The sequence below is a fragment of the Furipterus horrens genome, unplaced genomic scaffold (assembly GCF_987537825.1).
Source record: "Furipterus horrens unplaced genomic scaffold, mFurHor1.1.pri manual_scaffold_1, whole genome shotgun sequence".
In the NCBI taxonomy this organism is placed as follows: domain Eukaryota; kingdom Metazoa; phylum Chordata; class Mammalia; order Chiroptera; family Furipteridae; genus Furipterus; species Furipterus horrens.
Window position 1 is genome coordinate 179,531,778 of NW_028327171.1, and position 14,991 is coordinate 179,546,768.

At 36.6% G+C, this 14,991-nt stretch overlaps 1 protein-coding gene across 1 annotated transcript in view; it reads right to left on the reverse strand.

Annotated features, from left to right (window-relative positions):
• The window catches only part of TFPI (tissue factor pathway inhibitor), a 66,711-nt gene that overhangs the window by 30,549 nt on the left and 21,171 nt on the right, over positions 1–14,991 (reverse strand). The window contains exon 2 of the mRNA XM_090281518.1: positions 2,083–2,226. Coding sequence (XP_090137644.1) covers positions 2,083–2,212 — 130 coding nt within the window. The 5' untranslated portion in view covers positions 2,213–2,226. The remainder of the gene's footprint in view (positions 1–2,082; positions 2,227–14,991) is intronic.

Here is a 14,991-nt window from a genome sequence, read left to right on the forward strand (position 1 = left end):
TGTGGCAAACCACACATGCAAGCTTAGGTCTGTTCGATTCTACTTTTATAAAAGATAACCTGCCTTTCTCTAAACACTCTCTGCTAATCTTCTCTCTCCCAATCTAAAGGGATTTTTAAAAAGGTTATCCCTACTGTTTTTCCTATGATCATTTTTGTATTTCGGAGAAGCTTATTCTATTTCATCCTCCCTGCCTGGTAGACTGATTGAACATAATCTACTATTGACTTGTAAGAGGAGCAATGAAATGTTGTATGTTTCTCTATTAAATGATAGTACACCATGTCAATTAAATAGTGTGATTCTATAAAATGGTGCCATGACCTTGGCATAATGTGATAAATGGTATCTCTAAAACTGAATTGATCCAGATGTGGGATCATTCCATTACAAGATAAATTAAAAGCAAATTAGCCAAAACTGGGTAAGACTGCACAGCTAGTCAGCTAAGTGGTCAACAAGTCTAGTTTTATAATAAAAATTTTTCTTATCCAGCTGGGATTGGTCTGGATTTATCCAGAGATTTGAAACTTTGGCCTAATTAGTGGTACATTAAGTCTGTTTTTTTTGGCTGACTGTGGCGACAATTTCAGGAGCCTCCTGGTGAACTGACATGCATTTACTCAGTCTAGTTGAGGCAGATAGGACTAGGTGAATATTGGGGACACTTGGACCCATTCACTTCCCACTTCCCAAGATGGGGCTGCCTGGTGTCTCTCTGTGAGGACTTATTTTACCCTCCACATTCCTTCTCTACCAGACCTTCAGAATATTAAAACCCTTTAGAGAAATGAACCAAATGAAGGACTGGAACTCATCTCAAAGGACCAAATTCTTATTTTTATAAGGCACATTATGGCTTTTATTTTATTAAATAATGTTCATCTTTAAAAATTTATATAACTATATATGTATATTTTGGTGGTATATAACCATAAGTCTTTACTTTTCATTTCTGAGTAGAAGGTGAGCATCCTAGTGGGTTTGCTTCTCACCCGCTGGTTAGCTGGGCTCATCTGGTTTTGGCCTACATGGGAGGCTGGGCTTCAGACTGTGGGTCTGGCCAATGGAGATCTTTAGATCTGCTCCCAACACCTCATTTTTGGTTGCCAGAGGAAGTGATGTAGCATGTACCACCTGGAAACTTCTGCATGCCCAGCTCTCCCATCGCCAAGTTTAGATGAATTCTCTTCCTCTGTGTATCAACAGCAACATCCTGTGCATGCCTCCATCACTTCATTTAACACCTTACACTGAAATAAGCTGTCTACTCTCCAGCCTCCCATGTGAAACTGAGATACTTGAGAACCCAGGGTTCACTGCTTCCCCCAGTTTCAGGGACATGTATGTATTCAATCTTTACCCAAGGAAAATACAATGAACAACATCACTTGAAACAGCTGTGAGAGATACGCAATAAGAATGTACTTATGGAAATTCTTTGTACCTCATAAACATTCCTACAGATACAAGCTATCACTTTGTTCATAACCTCTCACCATTACCAATGATGTGTTTTCTATCGGTTTACGAATTTGCCAAAAATATGACTTTAAGAAATAAATAAGTCTATAATAATAATCACTTTACAGTCTTTCCCTCGTTCTATTATTTTACTGTTAATATTTTATTTTTAGACACGGAGCTTATGGGATTAGAACTGACTTCAGCCCTGATCTTTTGGTGTCCTGCTTGACTAGATTTTCACATTGCACTCATCTTGGAATTTCTTATTTGGGGAATAAAGGCAAAAAAGAGAAAGAGTGGCTGAAACCTCAAGTCTCTGTGGTTTCATTTTCCTTCTCACATTTGTCCAGCCAAAGGGTGACATCAAAGCTCACAGGGTGGTTTGTAGAGCATATTGCTCCTCACAATTTTCCAATTTTCCAGGCTTCTTTTTGTGGACAAAAGTTTTGTTTGTTTGTTTTGATACATCACATTACATATAAAATATTTCTTTAGAAAAATGTCTCTTTGACAAAAATTAATTTTCTTACATAATAGAAAAATCTATATCAAATATTTGGATTAGAGTTGAGAGCTTTGACTAGTTTAAAAAGAAGAATGTTTTTAACATTTTACCTGGAATGTTGGCATGTTTTTCATCTTCTGCAGGATAAAGATTTTCTTCATCTTCCTCAGCATTAAGAGGGACAGAGGCACAAGCAAGCAGCAGACATACAGAAGCCCAAAAAATCTGTTTTTCTTTCATTGTACCAATCTCCTCTGAAATACAAACCCAGAGATATCTAATAAACAATGTGTTAAAATGGAATCATCAATAGACTAGTAGGAACCATATGCATGCGCCTAAAAGTACGTTTTGACTTCCGGCCAAGATGGAGGCGTTGACAGATATGCTGCAGCTCCCTCCACAACTAGGAAGGAATACAACTACATCAAAACTAGAAACTACCAGAAGTTCCAGAAAACCAAACTGCATGGAAGTCCAGCAAACAAAGATATAAAGAAGAAATACTCATACAGACAGGTAGGAGGGGCAGAGTTGGGGAGGAGAGGATGTGGTGTGGTGGCAGCAGCAGCAGTGGCAACAGTGGCAGGCTGGCAGAAAGCACAGTCACATGTTTTAAAAGTCATTAGGGACACCTGGGAAGTGTTCCCAGTTCCTCACTGGACCTTGCAGCTCATGGTCCCAGCACTGGGGAAAATCAAGCCTCATTGCTTCTGACTCTGCAGACCAGTGGGGGTTGGGGTAGAAGCAGAAACTGCCAATCTCTCAGCAGAGTCTGCTTATTTAAAGGGCCCCCACAGTCCTAGAACATCCACAGACCCACCCACTCTGGGAATGATGGCCAGGGCAACAGCTAGAGGGCGCCAGTCCCATACAGAAGTAGTAGAAGTGCCTGGAAAGGGGGTGAGTGCTGAGCAGGTGGCATTGTTCCCTCTCAGATCCTTCCCCCACATACAGTGCCACAACATGGTAAAACAGGTCACCCTGTACTGATGAATCCCTAAGGCCCCGCCCCTTACAACATAGCAGAAGCAACAGCTGTACCTAAGACACAGAGGCAAATAAACACAGGATCCTGTCAGAATGAGGAGACAGAGAAGTAAGGCATAAAAGGGGGAATGGATCAAGGTTCCAGTGGGAGAACTAAATGACGAGGAGATAGCCAACCTAACAGATGAGGAGGTAGACAACCTAACAGAGACAACATTCAAAACACTGGTGACAAACATGCTCACATGCCTGACAGATATGTTTGAGTACGACAAATACATAAGAGAAGAAGTGAAGGCTATGCTAAGTAAAACGAAGGAAAATCCACACAAAACCAATGGTGAAGGGAAGGAAACCGGGGTTCAAAAAAATGATTTGGAACTTAGGGAAGAAAAAAAGTCAACCAGTGCAGTATGAGGAAGCAAGAATTGAAAAAAATGAGGAAAAATTCCCAAATTTAGCGAAGGAGATGGACATAGAAGTCCGGGAAGCACGGAGGGCCCTGGGAAAGCTGGACCCAGGGGGGACCACACCAGGGTGCATCATGATCGAGATGCCAAAGGTGAAAGATAAAGACAGAGTCCTGAGGGGCAGCAAGAGAGAGGCAGAGAGTTGCCTACAGGGGGGTGCCAAAGGACTATCAGCTGATTTCTCAGAGGACACTTTGCCGGCAGGAAGGGACTGGCAAGTAGTATTCAATGTGATGAAAGGCAACTGGCAACTAGAATTACTCTATCCAGCAAGGCTATCATTTGGAATGGAAGGGCAGATGAAGTGCTTCCTAGACACGGTAAAGCTAAAGGAACACATCATCACCAAGCCATTATTATATGAAATGTCAAAGGGACTTACTTAAGAAGATCAAAACTATGAACACTAAAATGACAACAAATTCACAACTATCAACAACTGAATCTAAAAAATAAAAACAAAATTCAACTAAACAAACCAGAATAGGAACAGAATCATAGGTATGGGGGTCATTTGCAGGGTTATCAGCTGGGAGGGGGGAGGGAGAGAAATGGGGAAATGGTGCAGGGATTAAGAAGCATAATCGGTGGGTACAAAAGTGATAGGGGGAAGTTAAGAATAATATAGGAATGGCTGAAGCCAAAGAACTTAATATGCACGACCCACGGGCATGAACTAAGGGAGGTGGGATTGCTGGAGGGAAGTAGAGTACTGGGCAGAAGGGATTAAAGGGGAAAAAAATTGAAACTACTATAACAACATAATCAATAAAATATACTTAAAAAATTTTTAAAAGGGCGATTTTGTCCTCTAATGGGTATTCTCGTACATCTCTGTCCACAAATACTATGACATACATATTCAGTGAGTATATGTAATAATATTCAAGTACACAGGTCATATTGTAACCTTAAAAATACCAGTTAAACCTGGCTGCTGTGGCTCAGCGGATTGAGCGGTCGACCTGTGAGCCAAGTATAGCTGGTTCAATTCCCAGTCAGGGCACATGACTAGGTTGCACGTCAGGTCCCCAGTCAGGGGCGCAAGTGAGAGGCAACCACACAGTGATGTTTCTCTCCCTCTCTTTCTCCTTTCCCCTCTCTCTAAAAATAAAACAAACAAATAAATTATTTTTTAAAAATCAGTTACAATGGCAATAATTAAGAGACATGGGTAATTGCTGGTCAACATAGCTAAGTATGTATTATGATCCATTTTCATATGCAATTCTGTTTGCCACATCTTTCTCACAGCTATTCTTCTCTCTGAATCAATAATAATTATATCTTAATTTTTCTTGCATTTTTCTATTATTTTATTAATGCAACTTTCAGTTCCTGATCTGCCTTTCCCTCTGGTTTGATTTTTCTTTTAAAAAAGGAAACATCGTGTGGAGATTGACTGTAGGAGCAGTGAGTGGGCTGGGTGGAGGAGGGCAAAGGGGCAAAAATTGGGACAACTGTAATTGAATAACAATAATAAAAAGGAGTTAATAAAGAAAAAAATAAGAAACACATTTCCCAGTTTTTCATCTTTGTTCCCTTATAATGCATTTGTTTTATTTTTAAAAATAATTTATTGTGGTGACACTGGTTCACAAAACCATACAAGGTTTCAAGTGTATAACCAATTTCCTAACCAAGTTTTCTATGAAACAGCAAACAGAGATGCTGAAAAAAGAAATGTCTAACACTCTAGCCAGGCCTTTATCCCAGTTCTTTCACCCTCAGTTTGGGGAGATGTCTGATACAAGAGTTCCATAGAAAAGTGACTTTAGCTGATGAACTAACACATTTCCTTTCTAGGGGAAACAAATTTTAGCAGCAGAGTGATATTTCCTGTTTCAAAATGATTTAAAGATCCATAACACAAAGTAATGGAAAAGTATCTTTAAATTTTTTTAAAGGCCATTTCTTCTTTGGATTTGAAGGTGAGAGGAAATGTGTAATGTTCATATAACATTACAGGGAGGGAAGGGGAAGGAGCATTGCACATGTCAGCCACTAATGCTGCCACAGCCTGGAAGGAAAGAGAGCTCTTAGCAGTGAACATTCACAAATGCAGGAACAGATATTCTATTAAAAATAAGTTAGAGAATTCTCTGTTTATGCATAGAGTGAATATAGCTACAATATACACCATATGGTGTGGAGATCTTTTTAATAAATAATAAAGTAATAAATGCCATTTTGCTTTAAGCTTCATTAAAATCACTAATGAACATATAACCTATTTTCTTGCAACAGTTTGCAAATGTTAAGATATATTTAAATTTTAGCTGGTAGCAGTGTTATTACATACCTTGAAACAACATTATAAACTACTTGAATCCACAGATATATATATATATATATATGTATATGCATACGTGCATATATTTATATGAAGAGTCTACTAGCTAAACTTCTAATCTTTATCTTATCTTTGAAAAGTATTTTTCAGCGACTCTTCTGTTTCCGTTGGGTTCTTTGAGATATACAACCTGTTATACTTTGAGTGTAAAATACATATCTTTCTATCTTAGCGCTTAGGGAGCAGGCTGAGGTTGGGTTCCTGCTAAAGAACATGGTGAGAACTTGGTATCTAAATCCATCAAGTTACTCTCTCTAAAACTGGTGGCCTAGAGTACTGTTTAATTTTAGTAGTTTTAGACTTTCCTTGGTTGTAAGGATCAGAAGCCAGCTCAGACAGATTAGGTCAAAAGGTCATAAGCTCATTCATTCTAGAGAAGGTGGAACAATCTACGGCTAGAAAGGCAGGTTTGAAGTTGGGACTTCCGGCCAAGATGGAGGCTTAGACGGACACGCTAGGTCTCCCTCTACAACTATAGAGGAATACAACTACTTCAAAACAAAGGATAACTAGAAATTCCAGAAAATAAAACTACACGGAAGTCCAACATATGAAGTTATAAACCAGCGGTGCCACTTGGGCAGGTAAGAGTTAAAGAGGGCAGTGCTGTTTGCGGACGCACCCGGAGCGGCGGGTGGCGAGGAATCCCGGCTGCGCAAGCCCCTGGCGGTGCGCGACCCCGGCGAGGAGTCCCGGCGGCCAAGCCCCTGGCGGTGCGCGACTCCGGCGCTGGGGAGAGCGGCCGCCGCATCGCCTTGAACAGTGAGGCCCAGGGGGGCGGGAGGACGGATCCCGGTCTCCTAGCTGAATAACTGTGTGAATCCATCTTGGACCCCCGCCCCCAAAGAAAGCACCACAGGGCTGCGAAATAGGTCGCGGACAGGCAGGCGCCGGTCGCTAATTTGTGACACGTACACAGGCACTGCCCCCGATAGCCAGCCCAAGAAAACAAAACGCATCTGTCAAAATGAGGCAGGCAACTATAGAAATACCGGTAACACAACTCACCAGGCAGCAGATAGAGAACCTGACAGATGAACAGATAAGAAACCTGTCAGAGGCTCAGTTCTGGGCCATTGTTATCAGGTGGCTTACAGAATTCACAAAAGAGCAGGAAAAAGATATGAAAGAAGCGAAAAACTTTCATAACGAAAGGAACAAAACCGCATACGAGACAGAAGGAAAGGAAATAAAATCCAGAGTTCATTTCAACAAACTGGAATATGGAGAAGGAACAAGCAGTCAACCAATGCAGCGAGAGGAAATGGGAAGCAACAATGAAAGGATCAGAAACCTCTGGGACAGCTATAAAAGGCCCAACATAAGAATCATTGGTTTGCCAGAGAATGAGGAAGATGAACTAGAACTTGAAAAATTGAGTGAAAATATAATAAAGGAGAACTTCCCAGACTTGGGGAAGGGAATAGACCTGCAGGTCCAGGAAGCAAGGAGAGTTCCCAAGAGACTGGACCCAGGGAGAACCACTCCAAGACACATTATAATCAAAATGTCAAAAATTAAAGATAAAGAGAGAATCTTAAAAGCAGCAAGAGAGAAGAAAAGAATTATGTACAAAGGGGTCCCAATTAGACTATCAGCTGACTTCTCAAGGGAGACCCTGCAGGCAAGAAGGGACTGGCAAGAAATATTCAAAGTAATGAAAATCCAAAACCTACAACCACGAATACTCTACCCAGCGAAATTGTCATTCAGAATAGAAGGACAGAGAAAGTGTTTCCAGGACAAAATAAAACTGAAAGAGTTCATTAGATCCAAACCACTGTTATATGAGATGTTAAAGGGACTGATTTAAAAAAAAAACAGAAGCTAGGGAGATGAAACAAAGGCAAACTAAATAGGCAACGAGAGTGGAAGAGGAACTGTGGGTATGGGAAGCATATTGGGGGGAGGTCAACAGGGAGGGGGAATGGGGAAAGGGAGGGAGATGATATAGGAATTGGGGATCAAGGTAGGAGGGAATGGAATAGACGAAGAGAGGTTGGGAGGAACTGTATGCACAACTAATGGACATAATCTAAAAGGGGGGGACAACTGGAGGGAGGGGGGCCACCGGGTGGAGGGGAGCAGAGGGAAGGGAAATTGACACAAATGTAATAATTTAATCAATAAAACACATTAAATCTGGAAAAAAAAAAAAAAAAAGAAATGTCTAGTGTCAGGAAGCTGAACACCAGCATTGCCGTTACACTCCTTAGACAATAATAACTGTGATGATACACAGCACTTGGTGGAGTTTTGGTTGTTGTTTCAGTCTTACTTCACATCATGATGATCTGCTTGAAAATATGATGACTTAGAAAACCATTACCTAGATATAGCCAATAGGTCAATATCTCAGCATCCATCAGTTTAAAAGTATAGCCAGAGTATTTTCCTTACGGTTTGACAACATTTTCCTGTTTTAAAACTTATTTAGCATTTTTTTTCTACAAAAACAGTTTTTACTATTTTACTTACTTCCCATTTGTTTGATATTTTATTGTCCAAACAACTATAGCTTCACTTGCTAAGGTACTTGCAAAAATTTTCAATGTGCATTCCTTCTTGTAAATTTTGTAACTGTTCAATAATACAAGTCTTATGTTTTATTTAAAATTTTCTAACATAGAAGCCAGCTTAATGAAGTTCATGAATAGCACAAGAATGGTGATTAATCAGCGGCTGGGTATATTTATAACACCAGCGTATTCTTAATTAGTTAAACGTATGGTAGGTGGAATTTTCTCTTGGTTTCTTTCAAATATCTCCTTCAAGAAAACCATTTGTTATGTGTGACATATCAAGATAAGTTGTGACAGTTCAGTCAAGAATGCTCTAGCCATTTATTTAAATTTATCTACTGTAGAGAACCAGTTTGTTTTAAAGAAAACTTAACAGATGGAAATTGTTAGTGTCTTCTTTAAAATCGAAGCTAAAATATTTTCCATTATCTTCTTTTAAAAATCAAGTATAATTTTTGCACCATGATAAATAAGTGGTCATACTGGTTCTTGGGTTGGGCACCTTTCTTTGGTGAATTGGCTTCAAAGCTTTGTGCTAAATAAGTGCATTTCCAAACTTATATGACAAGGGACTATATTCCCATAAAGTATTTTTGGAATATATCATGAGAAATAATGTTAGAGATAAGGAAAACTCAGTATATTTTTCTGAACCCAAAAATATATAAAAAATATGATGTGAGTTGTGCTTTCATAAAATCCAGGGTATATGGAAAGATGTTGAAATGGCAAAATTATAAGTGGAATTAACAGCTAGAATGTTTCAGAGGATCAGATTGAAATTTTGAACACAGGCCATCGGTAGAACTGTAAGAAAAGGACAGCTGTGAGAGACCTTTTGAATTAAGTATTGATAAAATTGACTAGATACAGGATATGAAGGACAGAGAATTCAAGTATATCTGAAGCAAATTGTTGTGCTAGTCACACAACTAAGTAAACTAATATAAGTATTGTGTGTAGTAGGGATAAATTCAGTTCTGGATTGATTGCACTTGACATTTTAAATGTACCTGTAACAGAGCAGTTAGAGACATAAAGCAGGAACTAGGCTGTTTTGTTGCACCATTGTCATCATGAGGCAAAATCATTTCACCAAGGAAAGGGTGTCCATTAAGTTATTCCTCTCCCCCCTTTCAATGTTACTTCCAGTCCATCTTTACAAAATTACTCAGCTTTCTGGACACTGCCCACTAATCCCTCGGCTCTATTAAAACTGCTGGTTCTGGAACAAACCCTACTCATTCGAGATTTAGTACTTTGAAATTGCTATTTCCTGTTGTGGAAACACTGTTCTACACAGTTTTGGAATGGCAGGCTCCCTTCTTTTGGTCAGAACCCTTGCAGATATCTGCTCCTCTAAAAGATCTTCTTTGAGCACCAGTTAAAAAAATCACCAACAGTTCCTCTGTCATTCTCTATTCCAATAATCTGGCTTCATTTCAAAGGTTTTAAAATCTTTTCATTGTTGAGTTATAGAAAGTTTCTATATATTATGATTTAGTTATTTGCCAAAAATATACCTTGAAAATTTTTCATATAGGTCTGTGGTTTACCTTTTCATTTTCATACAAATATCTTTTGATGAGCACCCATTTTTAATATTAATAGTTTTGATTTTTGATGATTCAAAAACTACTAGTATATCCATCTTCAAAACTGTACAAACATTGTCACAATCAATTTTAGAACATTTTCATTACTCAAAAGGAAATTCCCCACCCTTTAGCCATACCACCTCCCACACAATATCTTCTTCCCCAAATTCCTTAAAAACAAATACTCTACTTTCTATCTCTATATATTGCTTAATTATAGATGTTTCATGTAAGTAGAATAGTATAACCTTTTGTGCTTGACTTCTTTCAGTTAGTATACTGTTTTCAAGGTGTATCTATGCTGTAACACATATCTGCACTTTATTTCTTTTTACTGCCGAAAAGTTATATTGTATAACTATATCACAATTTATTTTTCCATTCATTAGCATATGAACATTTGTGCTTTTTTTACTTTTTGAATATTATGAATAATAAATATAAACATTTGTGCACAAGTTTTTGTGTGAACATAAGTTTTCATTATTCTTGAGCATATACAACTAGGAATAGAATTTGTTAGATCAGATGGTAATTCTGTTTAGTCATTTGAGGAACTGCCAGACTGGTTTCCAGAACAGTGAGCTACACAATTTTACATCCTTACCAGCAATGTCTTGCTTTGTTTTTTGAATAGCACATATTGCCCCTTATATATTAATTTACTTACATGCTTACTGTCTCCATAACTAAAAGACATTCTATTTTTAGTAAAGATATTTTATATAATATTCACAATTTTATGTTCAATAAAAAATAATGACTGACAAGTAATAGGTGATGAATAAATTAGGATAAGCTTTGTGAGCTAAAATTAGATTGCGATATGGACTTCTGGATATACCCACGCAGTTTTGTTTATTTTTATCAACCGCATCAAAATTTAATAGATTAAAAGCAAATACAATGAAATGGCCATGCGCCATATGTCTTCTAATTGCACACTTTGTTTTGCTTATTCCACTTTTCTAAAGGTATGAAATATTTCACTTAAAATTTTGTTCAGAGAGAAATGAAAAAGAAAATGTAACACAAAAAGAGTAGATGTCATATTTATAAAATTTTGCTCAAGTGATAGGTATTGTCCAGATCAAAGAAAGAAGACAAAGGTGATTGCTGAAATCCAATCAAAAGTGATGGCAAGAGTGTAGGAGAGACAACTGAAAAAAAAGGAGCAATTAGAATATAGATAATTAGGAAAGATAAATGTATTTTTTGCTTTGTGGGTACCATGAGGTTTATATATAACAACATATACCTATAAAAGAGCAAAAACCTATAGCAAATGCACAAAAGATAAAGACAAAGAAATGTAAGTATACCACTAATGAAGCCATCAATCCACAAAGAATCAGAGAAGAGAGGAACAGAGAGGAACCACAAAAACAGCCAGTAAACAATTAATAAAATGGCAATAAGCGCATACCTATCAATATTTACTTTAACTTTAAATAGACCAAATTTTCCAATAAAAAGAAAGAGTGGCTGCTCATTGCATAAAAAAAACCAGTCCCATCTATAGGCTGCCTGTAAAAGACTCACTTTAGATGTAAGGATGCACCCAGACTGAAAGTGAAGGGATGAAAAAGGATATTCCATGCAAACAGAAACCAAAAGAAACCTGAAGTAGCTATATTTATAATATACAAAAGATATTTTAAAACAAAAACTGTAAAAGGAGACAAAGATGAGTGTTTCATAGTGACAAAAGGTCAATCCAACAAGAGGATATAACATTTATAAATACTTATACATCCAATATAGGAATGCCTACATATGTAAAGCAAATATTAAAAGCCCTAGAAGGAGAAATAGACAGAAATACAATAGTAAAGGATTTTAATATCCTACTTATATCAATGAATACCTCATCCAGACAAAATCAATAAGGAAACATCAACACTAAACACATTTAGAGCAGAGGACTTAACAGATATATACAGACCATTTCATTCAAAAGAAACAGAACACATTCTTCTCAAGTGCACATGAACATTTACTGAAACAGATAATACGTTTGGCAACAAAACATGTCTCAATAAATTTAAGAGGATTAAAATCATATCAAGCATCTTTCCAACCACAAAAGTATGAAACAAGAATGGGTCAAAGGAGAAGTCAGAAGATAAAAAATACATTGAGCCAAATGAAAATGGAAATGGAACATATCAAAGTTGTGGAATGCAGCAAAAGCAGTTCTAAAAGGAATATCATAGTGAGAAATGCCTACCTCAAGGAACAAGAAAACTCTCAAAAAAACAACTTTATGCCTCAAAGAACTAGAAAAAGTCCCAAAGTTAATAGAAGAAAGGAAATAACAAAGATTAGAGTGGAAGTAACTGAAATAGAAACAAAAAGACAATAGAGAGAATCAATGAAACTAAGAGCTAATTCTTTGAAAACGTAAACAAAATTGATAATCTTTTAGTTAGATTCACCAAGAAAAAGAGTGACTCAGATAAATAAAAACAGAAATAAAAGAGATGTTAAAACTGATTTCACATAAATACAGAGGATCATACAACTACTATGAATAATTATATGCCAACATATAAATTCCTAGAAAAAATCAACCTACCAAAACTGAATCATGGTGAAATAGAATATCTGAACAGACTGATTGCTAGTATGTAGATGGTATCAGTATTCATAAACATCCCAACAAACAAAAGTCCAGAACCAGATGACTTCACTGGTGAACATTATCAAACATCCAAAGAAAAACTAATACTAATCTTTCTCAACCTTTTCCAAAAACATAGAAGAGATGGTAACTCTCTCCAATTAATTTTATGAAGCCAGTGTTACCCTGATATAAAAACTAGACAAGGACAACACAAGAAAATAAAACCATAGACCAGTATCTCTGAAGAATGTAGATGCAAAATGCTCAACAAAATATTAGCAAATCAAACTCAGCCATATATTAAAAGAATCATACAGCATAATCAAGTGGGATTTATTCCAGAAATCCAAGGATGCTTCAACATTCACAAATCAGTCAAGGTGATACACCACATTAACAAAATAAAAAGTAAAAATATTGCAATATATATTTGAGCAGCCACATGTAAAAGAATGAAACTGGATCACTATCTTACACCATACACAAAAATCAACTCAAAATGGATTTAAGACTTGAACATAGGACCTAAAACCATAAACCTCCTAGAAGAAAACATAAATGGAAGCTCCTTGAATGGGTGTTGGCAATGATTCTTTGAATCTGACACCAAAAGCAAAAGCAACAAAAGAAAAAATAAATAAGTGGGACTATATCATACTACACAACTTCTGCACAACAAAGGAAACTATCGTCAAAATGAAAAATTAACATACTAAATGGGAGAAAATATTTGCAAATTGCCTATCTGATAAGGAGTTAATATTCAAAATACATAAAGAATTCAAACAACTCAATAGCAAAAATATAAAGTCTGATTAAAAAATGGGCAGAAGATTCGAATATTTTTCCAAAGAAGACATACAGGTGGCCAACAGGTACATGAAATGATGTTCAATATCATTAATCATCAGGGAAATGCAAATCAAAACTACAATGAGTTACCACTGCACACCTGTAGAATGGCTGTTATTAAAAAGACAAGAAATACATAGTAAGAGTTGAAACAGATGTGGAGAAAAGGGAACCCTCATGCACTCTTGGTGGGAATACAGATTGGTACAGCCACTGTGGAAAGCAGTATGGAGATTTTTCTACAATTTGAAAATATGACTACTATATTATTCAGCAATTCCACATTTGAGTATTTATCCGAAGAAAACAAAAACACTAATTTGAAAAGATCTGTGTGCCCCCATGTTCATAGCAGCATTATTTATAATAGCCAAGGTGTGAAAACAACTGATGTGTCCACTGATGGAGGAATGAAGACATTATGCTAAGGGAAATAAGTCAGACAGGGAAAGACAAATGTTATATAATCTCACGAATAAATGGAATAAAAAACAATTAAGCTCATAGATTCAGAGAACAGACTGGTGGTTGCCAGAGGCAGGAAGCTGGGTGGGGAAAATGGGTGAAGGGTGTGTAAATTTATTTTTAAAAATATCTGTTTATTGTCATTTATGGATAGGTAAAGGTTAGGAAGGATTTGGAACATGCTTGTAAGGTAAAATTAACAAAGATTATTTTCTCCTAGAAGATTTTGTGGTTTTAAGTCTAGAGGTGAGATTAAAGAAAGCCTATGTCACCTGGGAAAGTTGTTTTTCTCTAATTTGTATTTGCCAGGGTTAATTTTATGACAACTTTTGATAATCATGAAGGCAAGAAAGAATGAGTTATAACAGGATGCAAATTGTCTATCAAGCATTATTAAGAAATTTCTGAAAAAATATTATATGCAATTTCACCATTTACTTATATTAATAGTCTCAAGAGAATTTGTGAAAAAAAGAGAAGTGGTCTGTATAAATCTAGAAAGTGAGAAGCCAAAAATGAAAAAGGGATCCAAGTCCATTGGAGCTAGAAATATTTTCATAATTTGACTTTGGTGACTGCAAAGAAGAGAAGAGCTCAAAGGAATGGTGGTGGATATTGATGTGGATGAGGATTTATGGCAGGATTCAAAGAGCAAAAAAGCTCACAGATTACAGAAAAGATGAATAGTAGGCTAGAAGTATAGCATTAGATTTCAAGTACATCAGTTTCGGAAAGGCATGATACAAGTTGTAGACAGTTTGGGGATACACTCCCCTTATTTTATCATCTTTAAATTAATTTGGAAAATCATATATTGTGTTTATGTATATATGATCAGCATGATGCTTATATAATTTAAACTTCCTAGTCCAGTTTTTCTTTATCACATATTGTTGTATTTTCTTTTTAAAAGTTTTACTATTAATCTCTAAGCAAAATTAATACTTTGCCATATCTAAAAGGAAGACATTTCATTTTGGCTGCTTCTATGTTTATGGTGTATCGTGAAAGACAGGAGAAGAGACAATCAGGGAAAGAGAAAAAATATAACTTGAAGAATAATTCCAATTTTCTGCTCAGCAGTAGCTAATGTTATTCTCTTGGTGTTTATTACTTCTATCCACTCAATTTGGCTGATCCCTA